General features: G+C 55.9%; 4 protein-coding genes across 10 annotated transcripts in view; 2 read left to right on the forward strand and 2 right to left on the reverse strand.

Annotated features, from left to right (window-relative positions):
* MYO9A (myosin IXA) overlaps positions 1-1,441 on the reverse strand; it is a 184,028-nt gene extending 182,587 nt beyond the window's left edge. Inside the window, 1 exon segment of the mRNA XM_037395109.1 lies at positions 1,383-1,441. The gene's annotated coding sequence lies outside the window, so the exon portion shown is untranslated.
* Positions 375-2,278, forward strand: LOC119150813 (putative uncharacterized protein C1orf229). Its single transcript, XM_037393780.1, has 2 exons — positions 375-383; positions 1,607-2,278. Exons 1-2 carry the CDS (start codon positions 375-377, stop codon positions 2,276-2,278), a joined length of 681 nt encoding a protein of 226 aa, XP_037249677.1.
* Positions 1,659-8,941, forward strand: SENP8 (SUMO peptidase family member, NEDD8 specific). The gene is made up of 2 exons (XM_037395311.1): positions 1,659-1,753; positions 6,522-8,941. The coding sequence occupies exon 2, from the start codon at positions 6,565-6,567 to the stop codon at positions 7,201-7,203; it is 639 nt and encodes a 212-aa protein (XP_037251208.1). The 5' UTR covers positions 1,659-1,753; positions 6,522-6,564; the 3' UTR covers positions 7,204-8,941.
* Positions 8,942-10,967: 2,026 nt separating this feature from the next.
* Positions 10,968-23,877, reverse strand: GRAMD2A (GRAM domain containing 2A). Of its 7 annotated transcripts, none has more exons than XM_037395305.1 (13): positions 23,800-23,877; positions 22,863-23,199; positions 20,131-20,244; positions 19,346-19,403; positions 17,814-17,886; positions 17,629-17,732; positions 16,752-16,850; positions 15,702-15,773; positions 14,717-14,779; positions 13,253-13,409; positions 12,807-12,906; positions 12,592-12,699; positions 10,968-12,083 (listed from the first exon to the last, which is right to left on the reverse strand). In XM_037395305.1, exons 3-13 carry the CDS (start codon positions 20,232-20,234, stop codon positions 12,080-12,082), a joined length of 942 nt encoding a protein of 313 aa, XP_037251202.1. In that variant the 5' UTR covers positions 20,235-20,244; positions 22,863-23,199; positions 23,800-23,877; the 3' UTR covers positions 10,968-12,079. The 7 variants fall into 7 exon arrangements, with proteins under 7 accessions (XP_037251202.1, XP_037251200.1, XP_037251203.1 ...); XM_037395303.1 differs by having other exon boundaries at positions 20,131-20,258; XM_037395306.1 differs by having other exon boundaries at positions 20,131-20,532.
* Positions 23,878-23,952: the final 75 nt, after the last annotated feature.

Consider the following 23,952-nt stretch of genomic DNA (forward strand, 5'->3'; position numbering starts at 1 on the left):
AATATGCTCTGCAGTAGTAACGCAGCCTCTGTGACCCCAGCCGGAGCTCGCTGGTGCCCACAGTTAAGCCGAGCTCAGTCAGGCCGTGCCCAAGCATTCCACCGCCCGTCACCATCACGTCCACGCACATCTCGTCTCCTGACGAGAAGACAACGGTCCCCTGTCATTTCCTAGCACTCCCCTGGGGGAGGAAAAAAAAGTCAGGAAAACGTCTGATCCAGACAGAAACCTGTTTCTCCAACTACTAATCTATTTATGAAGCAACTTATTAGAGCGCTTCGTTATTGATTTAGCCAAACACCGTGCTGTCTTCCCTCCCCGTAGCAGGCACTCTCCCTTCCTCTGCCGCTACGTGATTATTTTTTTATACGCCGATGGGCAGGGTAATGCGCTGCAGCAACGGACGTGAAAGCCATGATTTCTGCTGAGCTCACGCTCCTGACTTTGTTAATCTCAGCTTGATTTCAGGATATGAAAACGTAAATGGAGGAGGAGGAAGCCGATCTATAAGCAGAAGGGCGGCAAAGAGCCCGGCCCTGAACTTACAGCAGGTCCTACCGCCAGTCACGTCGGTGGAGATATTTTGGTGTTTGGGGGTGGGGTGGGGGTTAAAGCAAAGGCCGTTTCGCCTACATTTAGAAAAATTCCAGAAAGAAATACCGACTATTTTAACCTCCCGAGGTGCAGCGCTCTCGTGAGGGTCCGGCGCGCCGGGGAGCCGAGGCAGCCACCCCTCGGTGGCGGGAGGGAGCCGCGGGCTGGCGGCGTAACGGGCGGCCGCCTCGCGCCGCCGGCGGGGCCACCACCACCACCGCGCCCGCCGCGGCGCCCATCGCCGTGGCGTCGGGCCGCCCCCCTTGGGCAGCCGCGGGATGCCGCCGACCACGGACCGCAGGTGACACTGCGGGAGCTAAAGCCCCCCCGCCGCTACCCCGGCCGGTTCCTTCACGCCTCGCGCGTCCCACCCGCCCCACGACGGGCGCCAAGGGCGGCGCACCGACACCGGGGGCACACACCGCACCGGCGGCACACACCGGCCGCCCCTGCGCGCTCCCACGCGTGGGGAGGCCGCCGCGGGGCCCGCGGACCGGGCAGCCGCTGCACCCCGGGGTAGCCACGCGTGGGGGGCTTGCCGGGCCCAGCCACCCCTCCCCGCTGCGGGAACCCCGCGCCACCGGCGGGGCTCACCCTACCTCCGCCAAACGAAAGCTCCGCACCGGTACCGCGCGATGTTCCACCGCGCCAGCGGGGTTCGCCTCACGCCGAGCGGGGCGCGGCGGCCCCGGCCCCAAGCGGCGGCTCCGCCCGCGGGCTCCGCTCCCCCTCACAAACACCCCCACCCGCCCGGGGCCACCGCCCCTGCCGCCGTCCCACCGCCTCACCTGCCTGCCGGGGCGCGGCGCGCCGCCCGCCGCACTGAGGGGCCGCCGAGGGGCTCGCGCGGGCGCTGCGGGGCCGCGGCAGGAACGGCCGCTCCCGCCGCCGCCGCCCGGGCGCTGCCCGACTGCCCGCGCGCGCCTCCCGCGCGCACCCGCCGACGGCCGGGAGACGGGGGGAGGCCGGCGCGCGACACGCCCATCACCCCGCCTGCCGCCACGCCCCTCAGGCCGCGCCCCAAGCCTCCCTGCCCCCGCGCCTGCGCGCACCCTGCGGCCACTGGGTCATTACGACGCGGCGCTGCCTGCTTTACGGCAGCGCGCAGCAACCGGCCGGCGCCGGCTCGGCGGAGGGCGAGCGGGCTATGAGGCGGCAGGTGAGCGGTGGCGGCGGCGGCGGCGTGGGGAGGGCCAGGGCCGGGCGGCGTTGCCATGGCAGCAGCGCCGGCGGTGGCGTCCCGGCGGTGGCTGCCGTGCCCGGTGGGCGCGGAGGCCGCGGCCGTCGGGAGTCCGTGCCGGCTGCCACCGGGCCCGAAGACTTCAGCGCGCGTTTTGAAGGAAAATCGTTACAGTTGTTCAACGTGGAGCCGTGTTACCGGCACCGGGTGAGGAGCTGGGCCTTCCCGGCCGCCGCTGGGCCCGGGCGGGCTCGCAGGGAGCGGTGCTGCCGGCCGGGCCCAGCACCCCACCCTGGCCTTGGCCCTGGCCCTGCTCCCGGCCCAGGCCCCGCCGGCCCGCACCGACCCCCTCCGTGCCCGTTTATTGCCATGGAAGCGGCAGCCGGGCGAGCGAGCCCGCCCCGGGAGCTGCTGGCCAGCCCTGACCCCCAGCCGCACCGACGGCCGGCCGCCGGCGCACGCTGCACTTCGGGCAGGTCGCCCCCTGCCCGCACCGAGGGGTGACAGCCCGCAGCCGTGCTGCCCCACCTGCCACACCTGGGGCGTTCAGGTAGATGATATGCCCTCCCTGCGCTTCCCACTACGCTCTCAAGTACTTTCTGAAAGTAGGCAAGCGCGATCCATCGACACCTGGGTTAACATCATTCTGATGAACCAAGCCGAAGAGTTTCTCATCCTTACTCCTGGGAGTCTCGCTGGCATCTCTCATCCTCAGGCGTTTGGGTCACTGGGGTTTTGTTCCTGTTAAACTTAATGCTTTGGCCAGCCCCATCCTGGGGTGCAAAACACATTTGATTTAGTAGCATTTGGTGTAGTTCCTCCAGCTTTTAGTTTATTGGTCTAGTATATAGTGAGATGTTGTAAAACAAAGCAAGGTTCTGGAGTTTGGTTGCGTAGAGCACATGTATGGTTTGGGGAGTTTGTCGGGAACGGAAAGGCCTTGTCTTTCCGGGAACGGTATTGTCTGTGCGTACAGAAATTAAGAATGTTTTCTTCTGAGTCTGGTGTTCAGGGCCTACTGAATCCGCAAAGACTCTGTTCTCATATCATACAGAAATTATAACCTATAGGCTACAAAGAGATTGCTTACATTTAACAAAAGAGTAGACAGGTACACTTCTTTTGTGGCTTAGTTGTTCAATTTGGCTTGAGCTTCTTCTTCAGCTCTGTTAGGAGACAGGTAAGTACAGAGACTCAGGTGCCAATAGCCCAGCCCAGCTCATGCCAATAAACAAAAACTGATGTTCCTTGTCTGATCTTGCTACCATTAACAACAACCACTAATAAGAGCAGTGAGGCAATGTCTAAAAACTGTATTTCCACTAAAAGGAAATGGTCTGGTGATTAAATCATGGGGCCTTTTACTCTAATGGTTCCAAAGGCTTCAGCCAAGCTGCCGAAAACTTCTCTGTTCCTCCTACTCTTCCCTGATGAAGTCTGAATAATTTGTCTTTCAGGTGGCTTTTTGTATGTACCTTCATATTCTTTAAAATTGGTACAGGAATTTAGTGACGTGGCACCTTAAAATATTCACTCTGCATGTGATATTTAACTTAGTGAAATAGACTTTAGGAATCTGATTCATCCTTATTTATGCTCTCTTTGCTCCATCACTGCCTATTTACACTCAATTACTGGGGAGTTGCGTTCCCTGGCTCTCAAGTGCTGCCTTCAGAGTGCAAGGCAACAATTACATGCAGAAGGTAGTTGTCTTTAATGTTGTGAAAATAATAGGTTTGGGGGTTTTTGTCAAGTATTACAAAACACAGGCTTTGCCTTGCATCCTGGACACGAAGAAGTCCTGTCAGTTTATGGATCAAACTTGCATTAACGATGGCAGCTTATTTGTTAAATTGTTATGACTTAGAGATGAGACAAACTTGACTTCTTGCCATATTGATGCAAGATGGCACCATTTTCAAATCTATAAATGAAATGGGTGGTTTCAGCTTGGTTGGCTTGATGACATTTTTATTGAAATGCTCCTTTTTCTCTCCTGGGTGTTCTCATCTTAGTGCTCAAAACAGGGCAGATGAATATCCCTCTGAGAACCCAAGGATTAAAAAGAGTTTACACAAACTTCAGCTACTAACATGCAAATAAAGTGAATGAGCAAGGCTCTTGTTGGCAACTTACAACAAACGTTCCAGGCCTACGTCAGTATTTATTTCTATTTTTATGAAAACTTCTGAACAAAGTGTGCCTGAGCCTTCAGGAAGCAAATCCCAGCTGTGTCTGAGCAGAGTTGCTTCCAGTCTGCAACTGGATTTCAACACCCCTTAACGTCAAAGGTACCCTGATCCATATCCCAGCTTCTCTGCGGATTCATCTTTAGCTGTAACAGCAAGGTTCTCCCCAACAAAGCAACTTCGCTGATGGCTTTTCACAGCTGCACTACTCGGTCCTCACCACTTACCTTAAGTGGCTCTGAAAGGCATCTGAGCCTAGGAAGGGCTTTCCTTTAAGCTGTGCACTGCACACGGTGAGTCACCCTGCAGAACTCACAGGCAGTTTCACAAATACCAGATGGCAATAAAATTTAAAAGTAGTAGCTAGTGGCAATTAAGCATTTGCTATAACCATTTTCCCTTCCTGACCGTAGGAAGCTGCCAAATACCATCTTTTTTTCTTCCCTTCTTTCCTTGACTGAAAAAAAAACCAACAAAAAAACCCAAATGATGTTTCTGCAGAGTGGAAAATTAATACAAGACGCTTCTTTCTTTAGCCCATAATCCTGTTTGGACTTGAGTGGAAAAGTATTTGCTGTATTTCGTACATCTCCAGGAGAAGATGAAGCAGAAAAAACACACAATAAAGGAAAATTTGGGGCGTTGTATGGGCACACGCAGAAAAAAATTCAGCAGTGACCCTGCTAAACCAGCAAACTGGTCGCTTCTAGGCTTGCAGGATGTACAGCTCTTTAAACAAGACTATATTCAGGCATGTTATGGAGTTGCTTGGACTTAGTTTGGGGTTTTGGTTTTATTTTTGTACTGCAGGCTGTTGCAAAGGATTTGCTCCACAAACTTGGAAATAGTTTGAGTTCATTAACGTAGGAAGCGTGTCCAAATACCATTGTGTTTGGCCTAGTATAAATAACAATGACTGCTCCCCTTCCTTGTTGGTGACTCTTGCTGCTTGGCATCTCTTGGCTCTATCAGCGATACACAAATAGTTATTAGCTTTCTCAGGCCCCAGATACGCTACCTCTTGGCCCTTCCTTCCGACGTGTTACACAGGCAGCATGCTTCATCCATTTTGTTATTTACAAGTCACGTGTGATGTGACCTTGCCAAGATTTTTTAGAGATAAGTCTCTCTTCATTTCTGCATACCTGGCCAGGAAGGATTTTTTTTGTGATTCATGTTCCAATAAGAAGCACAAATCTACTTCTTTCTAACATGTGAACCACATAACATTTGATTTTATTTTTTTTTATTTCCCCCATCATAATAATTAGTATTTCATGTATAGTAAATATTTTGGGTTGGCTATCGAGCAGCGCCTCCTTGTGTGCTGTACATCTTTCTTCCGACACGCTTTGACCCCCTGGGGTGCCAAGACAGCAAGTGCACCAGCCTGGGAAAGGGAAGGGTACGGCTGGTGGACCGGGATTAGCGGATACTCTGATAACCGGATAAACGGAAGGACTCAGAAGTCCGGCCTGGAAGACCTGTTGAAGTCCCTTAAGTACGTCCTTGAACACATGGGTGGGGAGGACAAGGTGCTACAGTCAACTTGAATTCCCAGGCACCTTTTTAAGGATAAGCAGCCTCTATTTGTTGAAAACAGGCACAGATTAAGAGGGAAGAACATAGTCTGGACAAAAATAGAGTATTAGGCATTAGACAAAAGACTGGAAAGAGTGGGTCAGCATGACTGCTCACTTCTGTTCACAGGTGGACTTCACCAGTGGGAGCCTGCAGGGATCTTCACCCCTCAGCACACCCACGAGCACTTTCTCCTGTCATGCACAAAATTTTGGCAAGTTAAAACCTGAGCTTAAAAAAGATAGGTGTTTTGCAGACCATCCAGCTTTGGTGGTACTTGATTTACTGAAATCTCTACTGGCTGGGTAGAGACTTGCCCTAAAGATTCCCACAGTAAGGAACTGTTTTGTTTGTGATCTTGTTTTGCTTTGTTTTTACTCATCGCTGCCTTGCCTCCTGTGCTGGCAGGCCAGTAGGTTTTCCTGGAACAGGTCATGCATCTGGCACCTAGCTATGGCACTGCGAGGTGAAAGGGACCGTATGGCTGTAGACACCCCCAAAAGAATTCTCTTTAAAGAATACCAGCAACGCAAAGAATCACAGCAATTGTCACTGTGCAGGTGAAACACTGAAACGCCAAAAGACCAGCCGACATCTCCTAGATCCTCACGTATGGTTTCTGTGAGAACCACAGAACTGAAGGCATGCCTGAAGCTCCTGAGCAGGAACTGCTTTGAAATCACTTTGCTATGAGGCTAAGATCACAACGATTAAATATTTATCTAATTGGAGCCATGCACTGCTCCTAGAGCAGCAGAAGAGCCCAGCTCAACCCATCATGCGTTGCAGATGAGGAGCTGCATGTCGTCTGTCTGCTCATCTGGCAGATGGTTCAAATGCTGGTCCTGCACATATCCGTCTGGGAAACAGGCTTTTGCTCACTGTTCACTGAGAAGGCGCTCGAGATGTTTGTTGCACCGTATCTTGTCCCAGGTGTGATCCAATTCCTTAACTCATCTTTCCTTTCTATGTTTCAGCTTTTGAAGTTTCCTGGAGTGCTGTGGCCCCAACCTGAGCAGGATGGACCCCGTTGTTCTCAGTTACATGGACAGTCTGCTGAGGCAGTCGGACATTGCCTTGCTGGAGCCCCCAAACTGGCTTAACGATCACATCATCGGGTTTGCCTTCGAGTACTTTGCCAACCACCAGTTCCAAGAATTTAGCGATCAGGTTTGTTTTATCAGCCCTGAAGTGGCTCAGTTCATTAAATGTGCCCTTAGTCAGGAAGAAATAGCCATATTCCTTCAACCTCTGGACCTTCTCCACAAGAAGCTAGTGTTCTTGCCTGTCAACGATAACTCCAACCAGGTTGCTGGGGGCACCCACTGGAGCTTGCTGGCTTATTTCAGGGACAAAAAGTGCTTCGCCCATTACGATTCCCACAGCAAATGCAACTCTGTCCATGCCAAGCAAGTGGCAGGGAAGCTGGAGGCCTTCTTGGGCAAAAGAGAGGGCAAAGCAACCTTTGTGGAGGAGAAGGCACCTGCCCAGCAGAACAGCTATGACTGTGGGATGTACGTGATCTGCAACGCAGAGGCTCTGTGTCAGGGATACCTCAGGGGCCGGCCGGAGCCTTTGCTGCAGCTCCTTACCCCCTCCTACATCACACAGAAGAGATCGGAGTGGAAAGCTCTCATCAACAAACTGGCACAGAAGTGACTGAGATGCAGCTCCAGCCCCACCCCCCTCAAAAAAATTGCCTTCCCCGTCCTCAAGGCAGCACCCCCAGTGCCTGAGGGAGATGCCCATGCGCAGGATTGTCCCAAAGAAGAAGAATGTAACCCCTCCAGCATGGCTACACCCCCCAAACACCCTGTTCCCTCCTGAAAAAGCCTTAGTCCCTTCTGGAAATCACTGGCCTTTGAACTTCTAATGAGAAAAGTCACTTTGCTTTCAAAGACATTTTCCTCTCGATGGTGAATTTTTACGCTAATTGCTGAGGCAAAATGGGCTGCTGAAGAGCCTTCTCTGCCTTTGCCCAGCAGGCAACACACCTTTGTTAGGCGGCTTTAATTGGCTATAGGCATTGCTGTTCCAAGCCAGGTTTAGCAAAAGCCCTTTAAAACCAAGCCCCTAAATGCTTTATTATGGCTATTTCTAATTTGTGCCTCCCGCTAGTGGTATTTGAGCAGTCTAAGATTTAGCAGCAAGGATTTTTTACCCCTCAAAATCTTAACACTGAGATGTCGATGTCAAAAGATGAGACTCCAAAGGAAATGCTACAATTAATTAAAGAATGGAGCAAAACCAAAATCAGTTTTCTTCAGATAGGTACTCCTAGGCTGTACAGCAATAGCTTTTTCTTTTGTCCCCCACCTTTGCTTGTTCTTAATACAAATGAAAACCTGACTCTGAACTGCTGGAAAATTAATAGGAAGCTGAGAAACCCAATCCTAGGAAAGGAAACTTAATTGAGATGAAAAGCAACACTCACTCTTTGAAGTTTGGTTTTTTTCATTACAATTTTAGGTCATCTACATTCAGGGAGGGCTCACCAGTGCTCCCCAACCCTCGTTAGCATTCGCTGCAGCTGGAGCATAAGAGGCAGTTGCTGCTTCCTCTAGCACAAAACCAGTTCTGTTACCCGAGATAAAAAAAAAAAAAAAACCACACATCAGGGAGAACAAAAGGACAGAGTTTGAGGTACAAAAGCCAAAGATAACTGTGGTCTCCTTGAAGCCCAAAAAGTCCTTAATACACCTCTAATTGAACATGTTTCCTCCTGTGCTGGATGCTGGCTGGGATCTCAGAGCAGATCCTCTCGTTAAAAGACAAGCTTAGCAGTGGGGAAAATAAAAATTAAAATGAGATGTCGTTGCAGAATAAGGAGTAACCTCTAACCTCGTGAGGAGCAAAGAGCAGGTTGCTCAGGTGGTGACTAGCAGGGCAGCCACACCCCAGCGCGCCAGCTGGATCAGGGAGGGAAATCCAGGTTAAATATAACCCTTGGAAAAGAAAAGAAAAGGGGGAAGGATTATTTTGAACCTGGAGCTCTTCACCCGTGGTATTGCCAGCCCAGCCCTACCGGGGTGTGTGTGCACTGGCACAGCACCGTGGCGATGAACTGTAGGAAAGGCTTAAACTTCCCCTGTTGCCAAGAGAAGGAGCCACAGCCCAGGCTCTTCACAAACACCTGAGCGAACACGCAGGGGCCGCGGTGGGGCAAGGCAAGGGTCGAGGCCTTCCCCTCCTTGCTGTGCTGCCAGCGGGCTGGGGCCTCCCTGGAGGACCCTCTCCCTGCAGGACCCTTCCACTGCTCGGGTTGAGCTGAAAGCCCCAGAGATGGCTGAGCCGGGATCGGGCCGCTTGCTGCAGGGATTCACTTTGGACTCCGTGGGGCTTTGCTGGAGCAACATCACTGCCACTCCCGGGTCCAGAATAAAACTGAAACCAAACCGTGTGCTTGTCGGTGTCTGGTGGTGCATGTCAGTGCCTGGTGGTGCACCACTGCCCTGCTGGGCGGCCCACTGTGCCCCAAGTAACCAGCTGGGCAGTTAATCACACCTTGTCTGCAGCAACAACTCTTCCTCAGCCAAGGCAGAGAACAACACTGAGCGCGACAGCGTCGTCCCAGCTTTTCCGCAGGCGCTGCCACTCTGCCTTGTGGTACCGCAGCCACCATGGTTGTGACTCAAGGGCAGAGCCTCAGGGCTCGCAACAGCTGCTCGGCCACTGCATGCCCTGCCGCGGGTGGAACCACACAGAGATCAGCCTCAGAGAGCCCACCAGGCCAGGGACAGCCCTGCCCCTGCCCTGCGTGATGGCCAGGCAACCGTACAGGCTGATTTAATCTCCTAATGCCATTTTTAGGGGTTGGTGAGGTCTGGGGAGGAATGCAGACAGAGAGGAGGCAGGATCGCGGGTGTGACTGGGGGAGGATCTAGGTGACTTCAGAGCAGGGGCTGTGCTCATCTGGGGGGCACCCAGTGCTCCTTGTTCCTGACCCCAAGGGATGGGCCAGGGCTGCCAGAGCCAGCAGGGTGAGCACCCAGGGGTGTTTCCTGCACACGAGGCTTTTGGGTGGCGTTTCTTTACACAAAGAAAAGCAAATAAGTTCAAGCAGGGCGTCAGTGGGAGAGCTAACACACTGACCAGGCAGGCAAACATAGAGCCTTGCAACCGGCTCCTGGCAGCAGGGACCCCCAAACCATGGTAGGGGCTCACCCCGGGCTCCTCCAAACCCACTCCACATCAGCTGCCTGCACCTGCAGGTTGTCCCACCGCTGGCTTTAACCAAAGAGCCCCGAGAGCAGCCGAGGTGCCCATTGCCGTCACATGCCTGGCCCAGGCTGGGCATAGGGACAAGGGACCTCATGTACCTGCTTTGTATTGGGTGCTGTGGAGCACCCAAAAAAATACCAGGCTGGGCACCCGAGACCAAAAAACTCCCAATCCTAAAACCTCTAAATCTCCTTTTTGGAACCATAAGCACCACTTTGAGAGTAAACCTGTTAAGTAGCAACTTATTTTTAGAAAATCCAACCCTAAACACTCTAAACCCATTTTAGCAGCCACACTGGCAAAACAAGTCCCCAGTGGGGATGGGGCAGCAGCAGGACATCACCTTTCATCTGCCAGGTCACCCACAAAATCAAAGGCTCCGATGGCCCCATAATGCCAGGACTTCGAAGAAGCAGCGTCGATAGTTTGGCCAGAAACATGGCCGAACCACAGACCGCACCCCTAGCACCCCAGGGTGCTCAGTCTCATGAAAAAATGGGGTGACACCACCTCAGTCCCCACTCAGCCAGCACCGCCTTCCCTGTGGCTTTCAAGTTGAGCCATTTTCATGCATTTTGCTGCATAGGCCATGCTGGCGGCGGGATTTGGGTTGCAGATGCTCAGGAAGGAGGAGGAGGAGGAGGAGGAGGAGGGCGGCTCACCCTGTCCACCCCAGCAGGACGGGGCTGCAGCTCTGCACCCTCACCAGGCACCCGGTGGCCCGGCCCCCAGCCTCGGCGCCGCATCCTGCAGTCTCTGCTGCCACCTAGCGACGCTTCCCAGCCCCCGCGCCCGGAGCACCCCCGGCCCTGGGTGTCCCCTCAGAAGCCACCCCGGTCCCCCTGCCCCAGCCAGGGCTGCATGCCCAGCCTGGTATCCCCCCCGGCATGGCCTGGGAGACACGCAGGGTGACATTCCCTGCTGTAGATAAATGATGCTGAGCGCCCACCAGCATCCCAGCAGCACTGGAGCACACAGCATCCCTCCAGCCTGCCCTACTGGCTGTGACACCGGGGGCAGAACAGCCCCAGGCCCACCAGCCCTGGCCCTAAGGGAGGACAAGGATATGCCCCGCGTCCCCATGCCAGGTCATGTGCCCCTGGCCAGCAAAGGGGCACCAGGGCAGTGCACATTCTGGGGTACCCAGTCGCAGGGCTCACAGCCTGGCACCGCTGCAAGGATGGCAGCAACAGACAGCGATGTGCTAGAAAATCCTGGGTTTATTTTCATTTAAAAGCCCTTCCGAGCCTGGAGCGAGCAGGGAGCTCTTCCCCAGCACTCGGGGATTTGGCCCCATCAGCACTTGTCGTTCCCAAAAAATAGGAAAGAAAAATCAAAGGAAACCACACAGGTATCACCTGCCACCACAGCATGCTCCCAGGGCAAGCTGCAGGACAAATCCTGCAGCACTCAGCTCTGCATGGTGACAAGGTTCACACAAGCAAGGGCACAGACATGCTGGGAGCCAGGATGTTCACCGGTGCCAGGCGCGGGCTCCTTACGGGATGTCTTAATGAGGCAAGCAGGGCTAACGAAGCCTTGGTCCAGCACCATTGCCAGGTGCAGTCCCCAGCGAGGACGCCTGGCCTGGAGGACCCTAAAGTGCTTTGCAGGGGACACTCACACACACGCACACCCAGAGATGGCCCAGTGCTCCAGGAGGGAAGGGCTGCGGGCCGCTGTGGAGCCCGGCAGAGCTGCGGGGGCCCTGGACTGTGCCCCCACCCTTGGCTGCTGAGACAGAAGATGCTCCACAGGGCTGGTGGACCCTTTCTCCGTGTCACCGCAGACCCCCGGGGCTGGGGCCATTCCTCCAGTGACAGCCCTGGGGGTACTGACAATGGGACGAACAGGTAGGCTCAGCCCAGAGCTGCTGCCTGGGCCTCACTCAGAGCAGCAGCAGCAGCTCATCCCCATTTTTGGGGGGTCCCAGTAAGCCTAAGGTCATCTTTTAACAAGAAAAACCCAAGCCTGGAATAAAAACCAGCTCCCGTTTTAGCAGCAAGTCCTAAAGGGAGGTCCAACCACTCGGCAGCCCTGAGCCATCATCCGGTGCTACGGCACAGAAGCATCACGGGGAGAAAACAGGTTTCCAGTGGGACAGGGAGTTGGCACCGGTGGCCGTGAGCTGGCAGGGCAGTTTCACCGGGAGCGGGTGCCAGTAGGAAGAGAGAAGATACTTGGTCCCATTTTACCGGCCAAGGCAAAGCCAGGCCACGTGCAACAGCCACAGCCGGGAGGACGCAGCACTGGGATCTGTACACAGGGCGCCAGCATCTCAGCATCCGTCCTCAGCCAGCACTGCGGGCCATGGTCACCTGCAGGCAAAGAGCGGGGTGAGACGGGGCGAGCAGCTGCAGAGGCACTGTGTCCCAGCCTGGCGCCCAGGCCCTGTGGGCACAAGGAGGGAGATGCCCTGATGTCCCCAACCCAAGGGAACCCACTCCTGTCCATCCCTTGCTGACACCCACCATGGACACGTTAGCCCCAGGGCACAGCCCAGCTCCACTAAGATGCCCTGGTGCTTCCTGCAACTGGAGAACCAGCCCCAAACCCACAAGGAAACCTCTTCCCAAGGGCTGAAAGCCTCGGGACAGAAGAGCTTTCTCCAGTCACTCAAACCAGCAGCTGACAAGATCATCTATTGCATGGGGATGGCACTTCGGGGTCTGCCATCAGCCATCCCAACAGCAGCCACAGAATAAGGGACAAAGCATCCCTGGGACATGTCACAGAGCACAGCCGTTGCTCTTTGCACCACATCCCTCAGGTCCTCCACTCACAGTGTGACACACCTGCACCAAAGTGTCCCCAAGGGTCCCTCACCTCCTGTGCCCACGGGAGAGGTAGTCCCGGTTCAGAGAGCAGAGCTGCTGCTCCAGACGGAAGATACGAAATGCCAGGTATGAGGAGGACACGACCAGGAGGCAGATGCTGGGAGCAGAGGAACAAGCACAAGTGCTCAAAGCCTGTGGCTGAGATGGACGCTCCTAGCACAACCCCCACCCTCCCCACACCAGGGCTGCCCTTGGCACACTTACAGCACAATGAAGATCTTCAGGAGCTGGTAGTCAGAGGGTCTCAGCTCCGCCACGCAGCTCTGCTCCACCTCCAGCTCCTCCTCAGTGTTTATTGCACTTTCTGAAATGCAAGCCCAGGGTCAGCAGCACAGTGGCGCTGGACAGATGCTCCTGCTCTTCTGGCAACCGGGAGCCTTCAAGCATCAAATATTCCTCCCTCATGGGCCGACACTGCCCGCATGGCCTTACAGGCACTCGCTGAATGCTCAGACCCCACAGCCAGGAGACCCCACCCCATCCCAGGACCCCACCACTGACTCCCAGACTCTACCCTGCTCATCTGCAACGCAGAAGTCCCTGCCAGGAGAGCAAAAGATGGATGAACATGTATTTATGGGGGTTTACGCCCAGCACCGTGTGCAGGGCAGGGCACAAACCCGTGTCCCCAGGTCAGACACAGTCCTTACCCGAAACCAGGGGCTCCTCAGAGGTGAAGGAGCTCTCCTTGGCACTCAGGCTGCTGACAGAGGTCCGATGGATGCACTGGTAGTCAGTGTCCGGCAGTGACAGTGACAGTGAGGCGGGTGACACCTTCCTCCACTTGCCCTCGGGGACGATCACCTCCTGCGGGAACAGCCCTGGGTGAGCTGTGCCACCAAACAGCGGTTTCTCCCATGAAACCAGCAGTGCCATGGACACAGCGGGGCCAGATCCAGACTCAAACCTTACAGCATCTCCACCAAGCACCAGCACATCCGAAGTATCATCCTAAGGGGGAGCTGGTCCTCCACAATGGCCCCGCGGGCACACAGGTTCCTGCTGCCACAGGAAGGAGCTGCCCATGCACCCCACACCTGCCCCAAATACCGATCGCTGCTTCCTCTACCCCTTGAAACTCAGCACGGTCACCTGTCATCCTCCGAGAGCCCCTTGCCCACCCCATGGCTCAGCATCCCCATCCCAGCATGCCCTGGAAAGGCATCGAATCCAGTGGGGTTTCCCTGATGGAAAGTCCCTGGGGCTGGAGCTGCTGAAGGGCTCCATTCCCTGGCAGCACCCGGAGATGCTGCCAGCCCCAATCACTCCTGACTTGGCCCTTGAAAAGCACCTTCAACCCCTGGGATGCCACCCCACCTGTCACCTCCTGGTCCAGTGTACAGGACCACTGGCCCACACAGGCCACCCCAATTGCCACCTCCTGCACCCAGCCTGATGCACAGGGCCACCAGCCCAAGGAGGACACCCTGCTCAGTGTCCCTGTACAGCCCAGCACAGCCACAGCACCAGCAGCTTCGTGACACAGCAGAGAGAGGGGGATGGGCCACCCACATTTCACAAAGAGGACACATCCTGCCAGCCAGGGACACAGCTGCCGTGGGCAGAGCCGAGCCCTGCCGCACTCCGAAAGCAGCAGGATGCATCCCCTCATGCTCTCTTGGTCATGCTGCGGTTCAGAAGGCTTTTCCCTCTCCAGCCTTCCAGCTACGAGCCATCCCACAGGTTTCTGGACATTTCAACCACATTTCCAGCCTGTTACCAGTGTTGACAGCTGTGAACAGCATCAGCTGGCAGGAGTGGAGCGGCGGCATTTTACACATCGCTCTGAAGCTTTTTCCATTGATAAATGGACCCACCAAGACCAACTGGCCAAGTCATCGGCTTGTGCTCAGCCACACGTTGTTGAAGTCATCCTGACCCGTCCATTTCTGCCAAGTCCGGGTATGAACATCCTGGAGGACGAGCTACAAAGGCACAACCTTTGCCGGCAGCGAGGGGAGAGGACCAACCCTGCACCCTGCCAGTGGCTGCCAGCTGAACCTCAGCATGCTGCAAAGGCATTAGACCCACCAAGGGGCCAGGCAGATGCTCTCCTGCCCACAGCATGAGCTCAGGGGGGTCCTTCCCTCCCCAAGAGCTGCCCTGACCCTCACCAGTGACACGGCGTCAGGCTCCTCTGTCAGCTCCTTCAAACTCAAGCTCTTCTTACTCGAAACCTAGAGAGGAGAAAGAAATGGGTGCCAGGGTGCCACCCCTCTCTGCTTCAACCTGTGCCAGAAAATTGAATTTTGACTTTTCCAGCGAATCTGTGTAGAGCAGCTGCTTAAAACTTGCAAGCACAGGGATGCAGGGGATGAAGAAGAGCAGCCGGCAGGGGACAGGGCACCGCATTGCTGCTTCCCATCACTAAAAACCCTACAGGGCCATGGCTGAGCCAAGGACTCCTGCGCTGGCCTCGGCTCCCAGCGGACGGGATAAACCCTTGGGACAATATCTGGGCAGAGCCCAGCACATTTCAAAGAATAAATTCCCCAGTTCAGCAACAAGGCTGAGTCACCCAAATCACCGCCCCAGCAGAGCCAGCAGACACCCTTCTGGGCGGGAAAGGGCCCCAGCACGGCTTCCCACGTGCTTCAAAGACAGGGAGAAGAGTCCCCGTGATCCTCCTCTCAGCTCGAGGGCTGATGGATGTCTTCCCCCCTTAAGACTTTTTAACAATTTTTTTTTACTTTGTACCATTTTTCCTCCCCTTAAAACTTTAGATCTGGGGAAAAGGCAGCATATGTGTGCGGAGTGGCAGAACTAGTATTACTACCAGCTTATAAATAATTCATATACACGCCCTGGGAGAGAGCAGAAACTCCAGGCTCTCCCTCCGTCATCTCATCTGTGACCCAGAAAAGGTCAGCGGTGGCTCATGGGGACAGGATGTGCCCAGGGCATGGCTCCTGCCCCTCTTCCCATCCTTTGCTGTGGAGTGAGGATGCTGGGAAGAAGCAGGTGGGCACCAGGGAGGGATTTATGAGCAGCCTGAAGCCTCGGAGGTGGTGAAGACCTCTGCTACCCAAATGCAGCCCAAGGGGCGAGCACAGGGCCCTGTGGCCATCGAAATGCCATCGGATGTGGGGTGGAGGGTACCTGCAGGTGCGTGCAGACTCTCCTCAGGACATCATAGACACTGTCGCGGGAGATGAGGGATACGAAGATGTACTGCAAGAGAAAAGAGAGAAGCTGCCAGGAGAGATTCCCTCCCCTCCAGAGTCTGGTTCTCCACAGGCAGGGGACAGGCAGAGACATCCCGCCCTTGAACCTCCCCTCCTTCAGGAGCCACATCCCCACACAGGCATCTCCCTGCAGAGTTTCCCTGCTGTTATTTTTGCAGCCTGCTAAAACCTGGACCAGATTTTTTATGGGGCCAGTTTCGTTCAGCTGCTGTTCCTATGGGGCCTCCCGTGCTCAGCCCAAAGGGATGCAGCAGCAAACGGGGCCGGGAGCGACCGAAAACATTCCCATGGATCAGCACAAGGGGACACAGGGCAGCGCTCACCTTGCCGGATGCAGAGCCCAGATGATGTGCAAAGCAGCCTTGCAACCACATTGCCTTGAACCCAAATCCTGCCTTGAGCCACCCCCTGCTAAAATCCTGCAGGAATAACCCCCTTCCCAAAATCCCGCAGGAATAATCCCCTCCCTAGCAGCGGACAGGCAATGCACAATGCTGCCAGCAGCACCTGAGCCTGCGAGGACTTGGACACTCCGAGCAGAACTACATCAGCTCACTATGGCCACCAACACCCAACATGATTTTCAAGCTGGAAATTCAGCCCCTTAACCAAGTTTTCCACCAGCTCAGGTTGAACACTGGCCCAAACCCTTCCCCTGCTTGCATTCAAGGAGTCTCAAGGTTTTATTTGAGCCTGGCAGGGATTTGTCAGGCTCGGCCGAGTTTCACTTGAGCTTTGCTTCACACAGAAACAAAGTGAAATTCAGAAACAAAAAGCAAAGCAGTGGTGTTTGCCCTGGCTGGCTGCCAGCATGGAGAGCAGTGCTCACTTCCCAAGTGGCCCACGCTTTCACCCGGAGATGGGAATTGCTTTGTTCCCTGCTCTCAAGTCACAGCCAACTCAGACCAGGGCATCCCCGGGTTGCAGCGAGGCCAGGTACCGATGCTCAAAGTGCCGGCCTTACCTTTCTGCTGGCATTGGTGGTGATGGCCAAGCCATTGGGCAGCAGCCGAGCCGTCTTGTGCTTTTTTATCAGCTGCACGGAGACCACTGGGATCACAACCTGGAAGGCAAAAAGACACGGGGAGGGGCAGGGACAGGCATGGCACAAGCTTGGGGAGTTTCTTTCACAAGGTGTAGATTTAACACACATTGTAACTACGCTCCAAGCAGAGCAGTGACACAGGGATTTGGCATTTCACAGAGACAGCTTGTTTTTTATTAAAGGTCACGGCATCCCCTCCCTATGTTAATCTCAGCTCGGAGGTGGTTTTTACTTGATCAAAACAGTGAGGACATGGGGAAAGCATCATCCAGCAGGTCTCCCTAAGACCTGTTACAAGAACCCCCTGCAAGCCTGGGGAGGGTTAAAAATAAGGCAGGATGTAATTTATGGCAAGGTAAATTCACTGAAACCCCGCACTTCCTTCAGATATTTGTTTAAAGCAGCTGACAATAAATAATTCAGTTCTTCAGCCCAGTTTTAAAGGAAGTAATTCCTCTGCAAGATCCCTGTCATGCACCAGACTAACAGGGAAACACTGTAAATCAAGAAGAAAAGCCAACAGATTCAAATCTTTCCCCCAAAAAACCTTCGATCTTCCTTCAGACGCCACTGCGGCTTGTAGGTTTTGCATCAGGAAATTTTAAACTAAACCAGTATTTGGTTTCCCCAGGCAGATGTCACGGGTGATCAGAGTGGGGGGCACAGCTGCACTCCCCTTTACACTGGCAGTTTTTGACAGCGATTTTGGTGGTATTTGGGTGTGGGAGGGGATAAGCTGTGGCACAGCCTGAGCTATGAGCCCTATGGGACTAGGGTGAGCTGGCCTCCATGTTACCTTGATGTCCTTCCCAAAAAGATTTGCGTAGAAGCAGAGCCAGTTAGGGGAGATGTAAAGCCTTCCCTGGATGAGGATATCTCTCTGGAGTGCGCAGGAACAAACTGCAAGGCAGAGAGAGGGACATGGCAGACTGTGTGCCAAATCCTGCCACCCCTGTGCCCGCCCCTTGCCATGTCACCCACCTTTCAGCACGCTCTCCTCCGTCGGGATGTCCTTGAACAGCTTGTGGTACTGGGAGTTGTACTTGCTAGCAGCCTGAAAATGAAGCAGAGCAGAAGTTATCTGGTGACCTTGCTGATAAGGAGACCCAAAAAACACCCTCTAGCAAAACAATCTCCCTCGCCCCGCACCCGGGACCGGCGCAGCGGGGTCCCGCTGGGCTGGCGATGGCGGGCCCGCAGGGCTAGAGGAGGTTCAGATGACCCAGCACCCAGCAAACGCTGTGCCATCCTCCCAGATAAACATTTCCCCTAATATCCAAGGAGGCTACTGAGCCCCTGAGAGGAGCTGGTTTTCTCCTGGACTCATCCACGGGCAATTTATTTTGCCCAGCGGTTTCTCTCCTCCTCCTCAAGCTCTTCCCTTATTCGGGGCACAGTGACAACACTTGCTTTGCGCCCATCGCGCCGCGCCATCCAGCTATTTATATTCCCGGTGCCTCTTCAAAGCCTGCCAGCAGCCGCGGCAGGAGGCTCGGCAGGTTCACCCTTAAATAATTCTGTATATAAGTTAAAGGCTCCGAAGCAGTTCAACACTTTGCAGCAAATCCACTCAATTAGTCCTGTAAGGCAGCATGGGCAGACTTGTGCCCCCTGCCCTGGAGGAGGCAGCGCCCCAGACCTCAGGGTGCTCCCCAGGGACACGGCTGTCCCTGTGGCAGAGATGGCTGCCCCCTAAAATCCAAGGGACAAGATGCTTTGCCAGGATGCAGAGAGATCCAGCACAGCTCAAAGGGCCCCGGGGCAGCAAGGCTGGTTTGCAGGCAGCACCACAGGGAGAGCCCTCCTGCCCACACTGACAAGGTCATCTTTGCTCTGCACACGTTGTCACCAGATGAGCCGGGCCGTAAGAGGATCAAGGCTCAGCATCACCTGGGGTCAGCTTAGACAGTCCCTGGCAAGACACCGGGATGGTGGGGGCACCGGTGGGACCGTTTCAGGGGGACAAGGAAGGACATGGAGGGGACTGTGGCATCACCTCCAAGCCACCACCAAGAAACACCCCTTGGCCACAGCACAAACCTGTTGCCAACCCCACAACCCTCTCCGATGCCTCTAAATAATCAACAAAATGTTATTCTCCTCCATTTTCTTCATGGGGAAAGGCAAAATGCCTCCTCCCTCCACTTCTTCCTCTTCCAGAGCATCTCATTTGTAGATGGACAGAAAAGCTCTGCTTTGGGCAGAATCTGAATAACCAAAAAGGTTCCAACAGACAGGAACCAAGCTGCTTGCAGTCAAGATTTCCACTTTGTCCTTTGCTCTGGGTGGAAAATTTTGAAAGTGTTTGCAAGGCAGATCACAGGCCACACAAACTGTCATCGGCTCCCCTGAAAATGCAGGCAGGAGCCCCTGCCCTGCAACAGGAGCTGCTGCGGCTTCGCCTCCAGCTCCCGCAGCCCACACCCGAGACCCCAGGCAGGCTCCTCCGTGGTAAACAGCCGGGGTCAGGCTACAATGAACCAGCTCATTTGCTCACAAAGCCAAAGACTTACCACTTCCCGGTGGCACTTCTTGATGTCTTCATCCTTCAGCGCTTCGTTCAGGCGGAGGCTGGAAGGAAAAATAATAATCAGGTAAGTGAAGAGCCCCAGGTCTCTTGCCTGTTCCCTAAAGCACATATGCCGCAAAAAGAGACACCACAAGCTGCAGAGGACCAAAGAGAGACCCTGGGAAGCCATGTTTCAGATGTCTCAGTGATTTATTGTAGCATTGGGCATTGCTGAGGTTAAATAACAGCTACAAAAGGCTAATCTTTGTCTGGCATCAGGCTGATGGCGAGCTGGTGGAGACACCAGCACCAGGGTGCCCGTACCCAAAACACAGCCCAGCACCAGAGGAAGGAGCCCAGAGCTGCCCCCAGCAGCAGCCTGGGACAGGTCAGGAGCTGGCAATGGGCAGCTTTGGCCAGGTCAAAGCTTCCCCAAGGAAAGCACAAACGGGAATTTGGGAACATGCCTGGGCAGGAGGACGGACTCTGTTTTGGCCACGCACAGGGGCATTCATCACACAGGCAGATGGAAAAACCACAGAGACAGGGAAATCCGCCCAACAGCCTCAGCCATAGGAGTAACATTCCCTTCCCCAAACCCCTCCCCCCTCCCTGCTTTTATAGACCAAATATTTGAGGGGGAAAACAAAGAAGGGACCCACTGTGCCCACCCCTCGCTGGCAGGTTGTATTTGGGGGCTTAGAAGTAGCAGAGATGCTGTGTGAGGTCACAACAGGAGGAAAAAAAGACCAAATACTCAACCGAAGCCCCCAGGACACTGCCCCTCACCTGCCATCAAGGGAATCCAAACTCTTTTCCTTGTGGGATGCCTCCAGTTTCTCACGGCCATGCATGGGCTCAGGGCTCTTCAGGGGAGCTGCTCTTTCATGCATTGGCTTGGTGCTGCAAGGAGAAGCCTGTCAGCCCACACAGGGAAGGAAAGAGGGGAGAGATGCATTTTGGAGCCGTAAATCCATTCTCTTCAATCCCAGTCTGCACACAGACGTTAGTATCTCTGCTGCTCAAGGACAGCAAAAGTATTTTTGTGATTTCTCAAGTCACATGGAGAAAAAAACCCAGGCATTTCTTGCCAGGAGCTCCCTGGTGCTTGCAACCGAGTGGGTCAAGGAACAGCGACTCCCTCTGATAACACCCTCCAAAGCAGAGCCTCTCCTCCTCAAGAGATGGAGACTGGAATGGGAAAACCACAGGTCTGCAAACTCCCTGGAGTAATGGAGATTTCAGGCAGCGAGGACCAGGGTCTGCTCCTCCAGGTCAGCAAAACACCATCTTCCCAGGGCAGAGCTTGCCGAGGGCACCACCTCTCTCCTTTAATTGCTCCCCTCTCGTTAAAGCCTGTTGTTTACTATCATGAATTTTATCAGAGGTGCTTATCGACCGCAACAGGTAAAGTAAACACACTCCTAGCGCTGCGCAGGGAAGGTTATCACCCGGTGGGCTAGAAAGGTGACACTTCCGCCCTTGGCAAACCACAACCGGAGATAGCCATGCTGCAGCGCTTGGCACCGAGCGCCAAAGTGGAGCACGATCCCAGGGGACTGGGGCCAGAGCAGTGATCCATGGGCTCCGGCAGAATGGCAGAGCCAGCAAACAGCCACCAGACCTACAGAGAGGAAATTATTCAAGGGAAAAGAGCTCAGCTTACAACAGGCAGGGGGTGATGCCAGAGCAGGTGGGGCACAGGCAGGACAGCAGCAGGCAGGATGAGTGCAGAGCTGGAGTTCATCCCAGTGCCCACAGGGATGATGCCATGGTGGCGCAGCAAAGCCCAGGCAGAGAAGCCATACCAAACTGCTTCCTACATACAAAGGGGCTCTTTTGCCACCTGTATTTCCTTACATGCACCCTGCTACCACTCCAAGGGGCTCATATGAAGGAATACCCATCTAAAATATGCCCCACAGACTCCACGAGAGGCAGGACAGGGGCGCTTCACCCCAACAGCCATGCCCAGACAGCCTGAGAGTTGAAGCCACGTGAGCCCCCGTGTCCCCACAGCCTTGGCAGCCCAATCAAAACACTGTCCCGATGCAATGGAGCCAGGCTGAATCCCAGCTGGAGGCATGGGAGATGCTCCCTCAAGATGCAGCACATATGTGGGGCTGCAGAAAAACCAAACACAAGTTACTGGTGCCATGCAGTTAGGACCAGGCTGGGAATCAGCTCCTGGATCCCTGCATCATGGCACTCGCAAAGTAAACAAGCTTCCCACATGGCCCCAAAGCCCGAGCATTGTGGAAATGGGACAAACACACAGAGGGTGTGGGGTTTCTTTGGGAGAGGCTCAGGTCAAACGATGTGTCTGTAAGAGAAGGGACACTCTACTGACCAGAAGCACTGAAATAACATCAAAATAACATCTCTTGGAATCACACGGAAAAGCTTTTCCCCTGCCTGATTCTCAGACACCCCATGCCTTCAGGACGGGCAGCCCTGCATCATGAACATCCTCTGCCAGGTGATACCACGCTGCCCTGAAGCCGAGCCTCATATTGTGGAAGCACCGAAGCCTTCACCCCCCCCCGCCCCCGTGCTGGAAAAGGGGCTCTAACCCATTCTGCAGCCTCCCTCTCTGGAGCTCAGTCCGCTCTGGTTTCCCCCACATCATCCCTTAAATCCCCAAGCAATCGCACTGCTTAATCCAGGCGAGCGGATTTAGCCCTGACCGGGGCTGACACGAAAGGGCACCCCGTGCAGGGGACAGGGAGAGGCACCCTCTGCTCGAGGCAAGGGCATCAAGAAACACCCCCCCCCCTAAGGTCACTGAACCCAGAAATCCCCTGAAACAAAAAAGGCCAGAAGCTGGAAAGCACTTGAAAGTGCTGCATGGTCCTGTCCCAGTTTTCTCTCCCTCTTACTGTCACTGCCAAGGACAAGTCCCAGGTCAGAAGGCCCCTGGACACAGCACTGGTACCGAGTTGCTCCAGGGCATATCTGGGGGCTGTGAGGAGCATCCTTAGCCCCAGTAGAGACATTGCAGCAGCTCCCTCATCTCCGCTCTACAGATCTCACTCCATCCTGGCTCCCAGATGCAGCAGGGATAGAGATCCAGGGTTCGGGAACACAGGATAAGATAAGGTTGGACTCCAGGCACAGCTGACAGGGAGGTCTCCCTGCCAAGAGCTGCTTCCAGCTCTGGCATACAAAGGAAAACACTTCCTAGCAGCTCACACTGTCATGCTTCTCGAGAAATTTTTTTAGCAGGAAGCTGCTCCTGCAGGAAAATCACCGTCCCAAGTGTCCCAAGTTACGAGCAGGACAGGAACAGTTGGAGCACTAAGTCCCCAAAACAAGGCACAGCAGGCGGGCGCAGGAGTTCCCGGCAAAGAGAACACATTGCTGGCGAGGTGCCGACCCCCTGGGCGCTGTACGGGGGCTCACACCCCCACCCTGCCCGCACCGCCTCCCCGAGGCTCCCTGCTTGCTTCCTGCACTGCAGCTTTGCCAGGCGAAGCCCGGTGCTTCTCCCTGCCCCCGGATCAGCACCTCCCTTCCCTTACGCAGCACTGGGATCCAGCCTGGAAACGGTCTGGCATGAGCCCCTCCGGCGGCGTTTGATTTTCGCTGGATCCCCTCCCCGCCGCCGGCGCAAGAGGGAAGCGTGTGGCGGAGGCAGGAGAGGGCGAGCCGGGGATTTCGCCCCCAGAAAAACCCACGAGGATCAGGGCCAGAGGGAGGCACTTGCGGCCGGGCTGCCTCGGCCCAGGCGAGCCCGGGCGGGATCCGGCGAGCTGCCCTTGTTCCCGGCTTTCAAGGTCATTTCAGTCCCGTGTGCCGGCTACTGGAGCAGAGCCACCGCCGGGGATGCTGGAGGGAAGCGGCCGGTGCCGAGCGGCGCTGTCAGGAGAGAGGCAGGAGGTCAGGGGGGGCGGGGACGGCGCCGCGTGTCCCCGGGCCCCGCGCCTGGGGCGGTCCCCCTGTCCCCGACGGGCCACGGCCGGGGCGAGCGCCAGAGCCTCAGGGCCGGCAGGTCTCGGCGCCCCGCAGCCGGGATGCGGCTTCGAGCCGGCGCCGCTGCGGGAACCCCGTGCGCCGGAGCCAGCCCGGCACCGGGCCCCACCGGGGCAGCCGCGGGCCGACAGAGCGCGGCCGCCGCCCAGCACCGCCGAGGCGGCCGGAGTAGCCCCCAGGGCCAGCCCCCAGCCTCCACCCACGCCCGGAGCCGCCCCGCAGGCAGAACCGGCGGCCTCGGGCCGGGCAGCGCAGGGAGCCCCCGCCCGGCTCGTTCCCTCAGCGAGGCGCCGGGTACGGGGGGGCCCGGCGCTCCCGCGCTCCCCTCAGAGCGCTCCGGCCGGCAGGGTCTGACACCGGGCTCCCCGGCGGCACCAGGGGCGCGGCCCCGTCCGCCCCCTGGGCCCGGGCCCCCCCCTCCGGACCCCCCGGCCCCCGTGGCCCGGCTCCGGCTCCGGCCCCCCGGTGCCCCCCAGCCGCCCCTACCTGCGCGGCGGCCCCGCGCTGCCCGGCGCCGTCATGCCCCGCGCGCCCGACCTCCTCGAGACTCCCCGTCGCCCGCCCATTGGCCGCCTGCCTCCACGCCCCGCCCCCACCGCGAGCCCCTATTGGCCGCTGTTGCCCATCGCCGTCTTCAGC

This window comes from Falco rusticolus, chromosome 7, assembly GCF_015220075.1.
Source record: "Falco rusticolus isolate bFalRus1 chromosome 7, bFalRus1.pri, whole genome shotgun sequence".
Taxonomy (NCBI): Eukaryota; Metazoa; Chordata; class Aves; order Falconiformes; family Falconidae; genus Falco; species Falco rusticolus.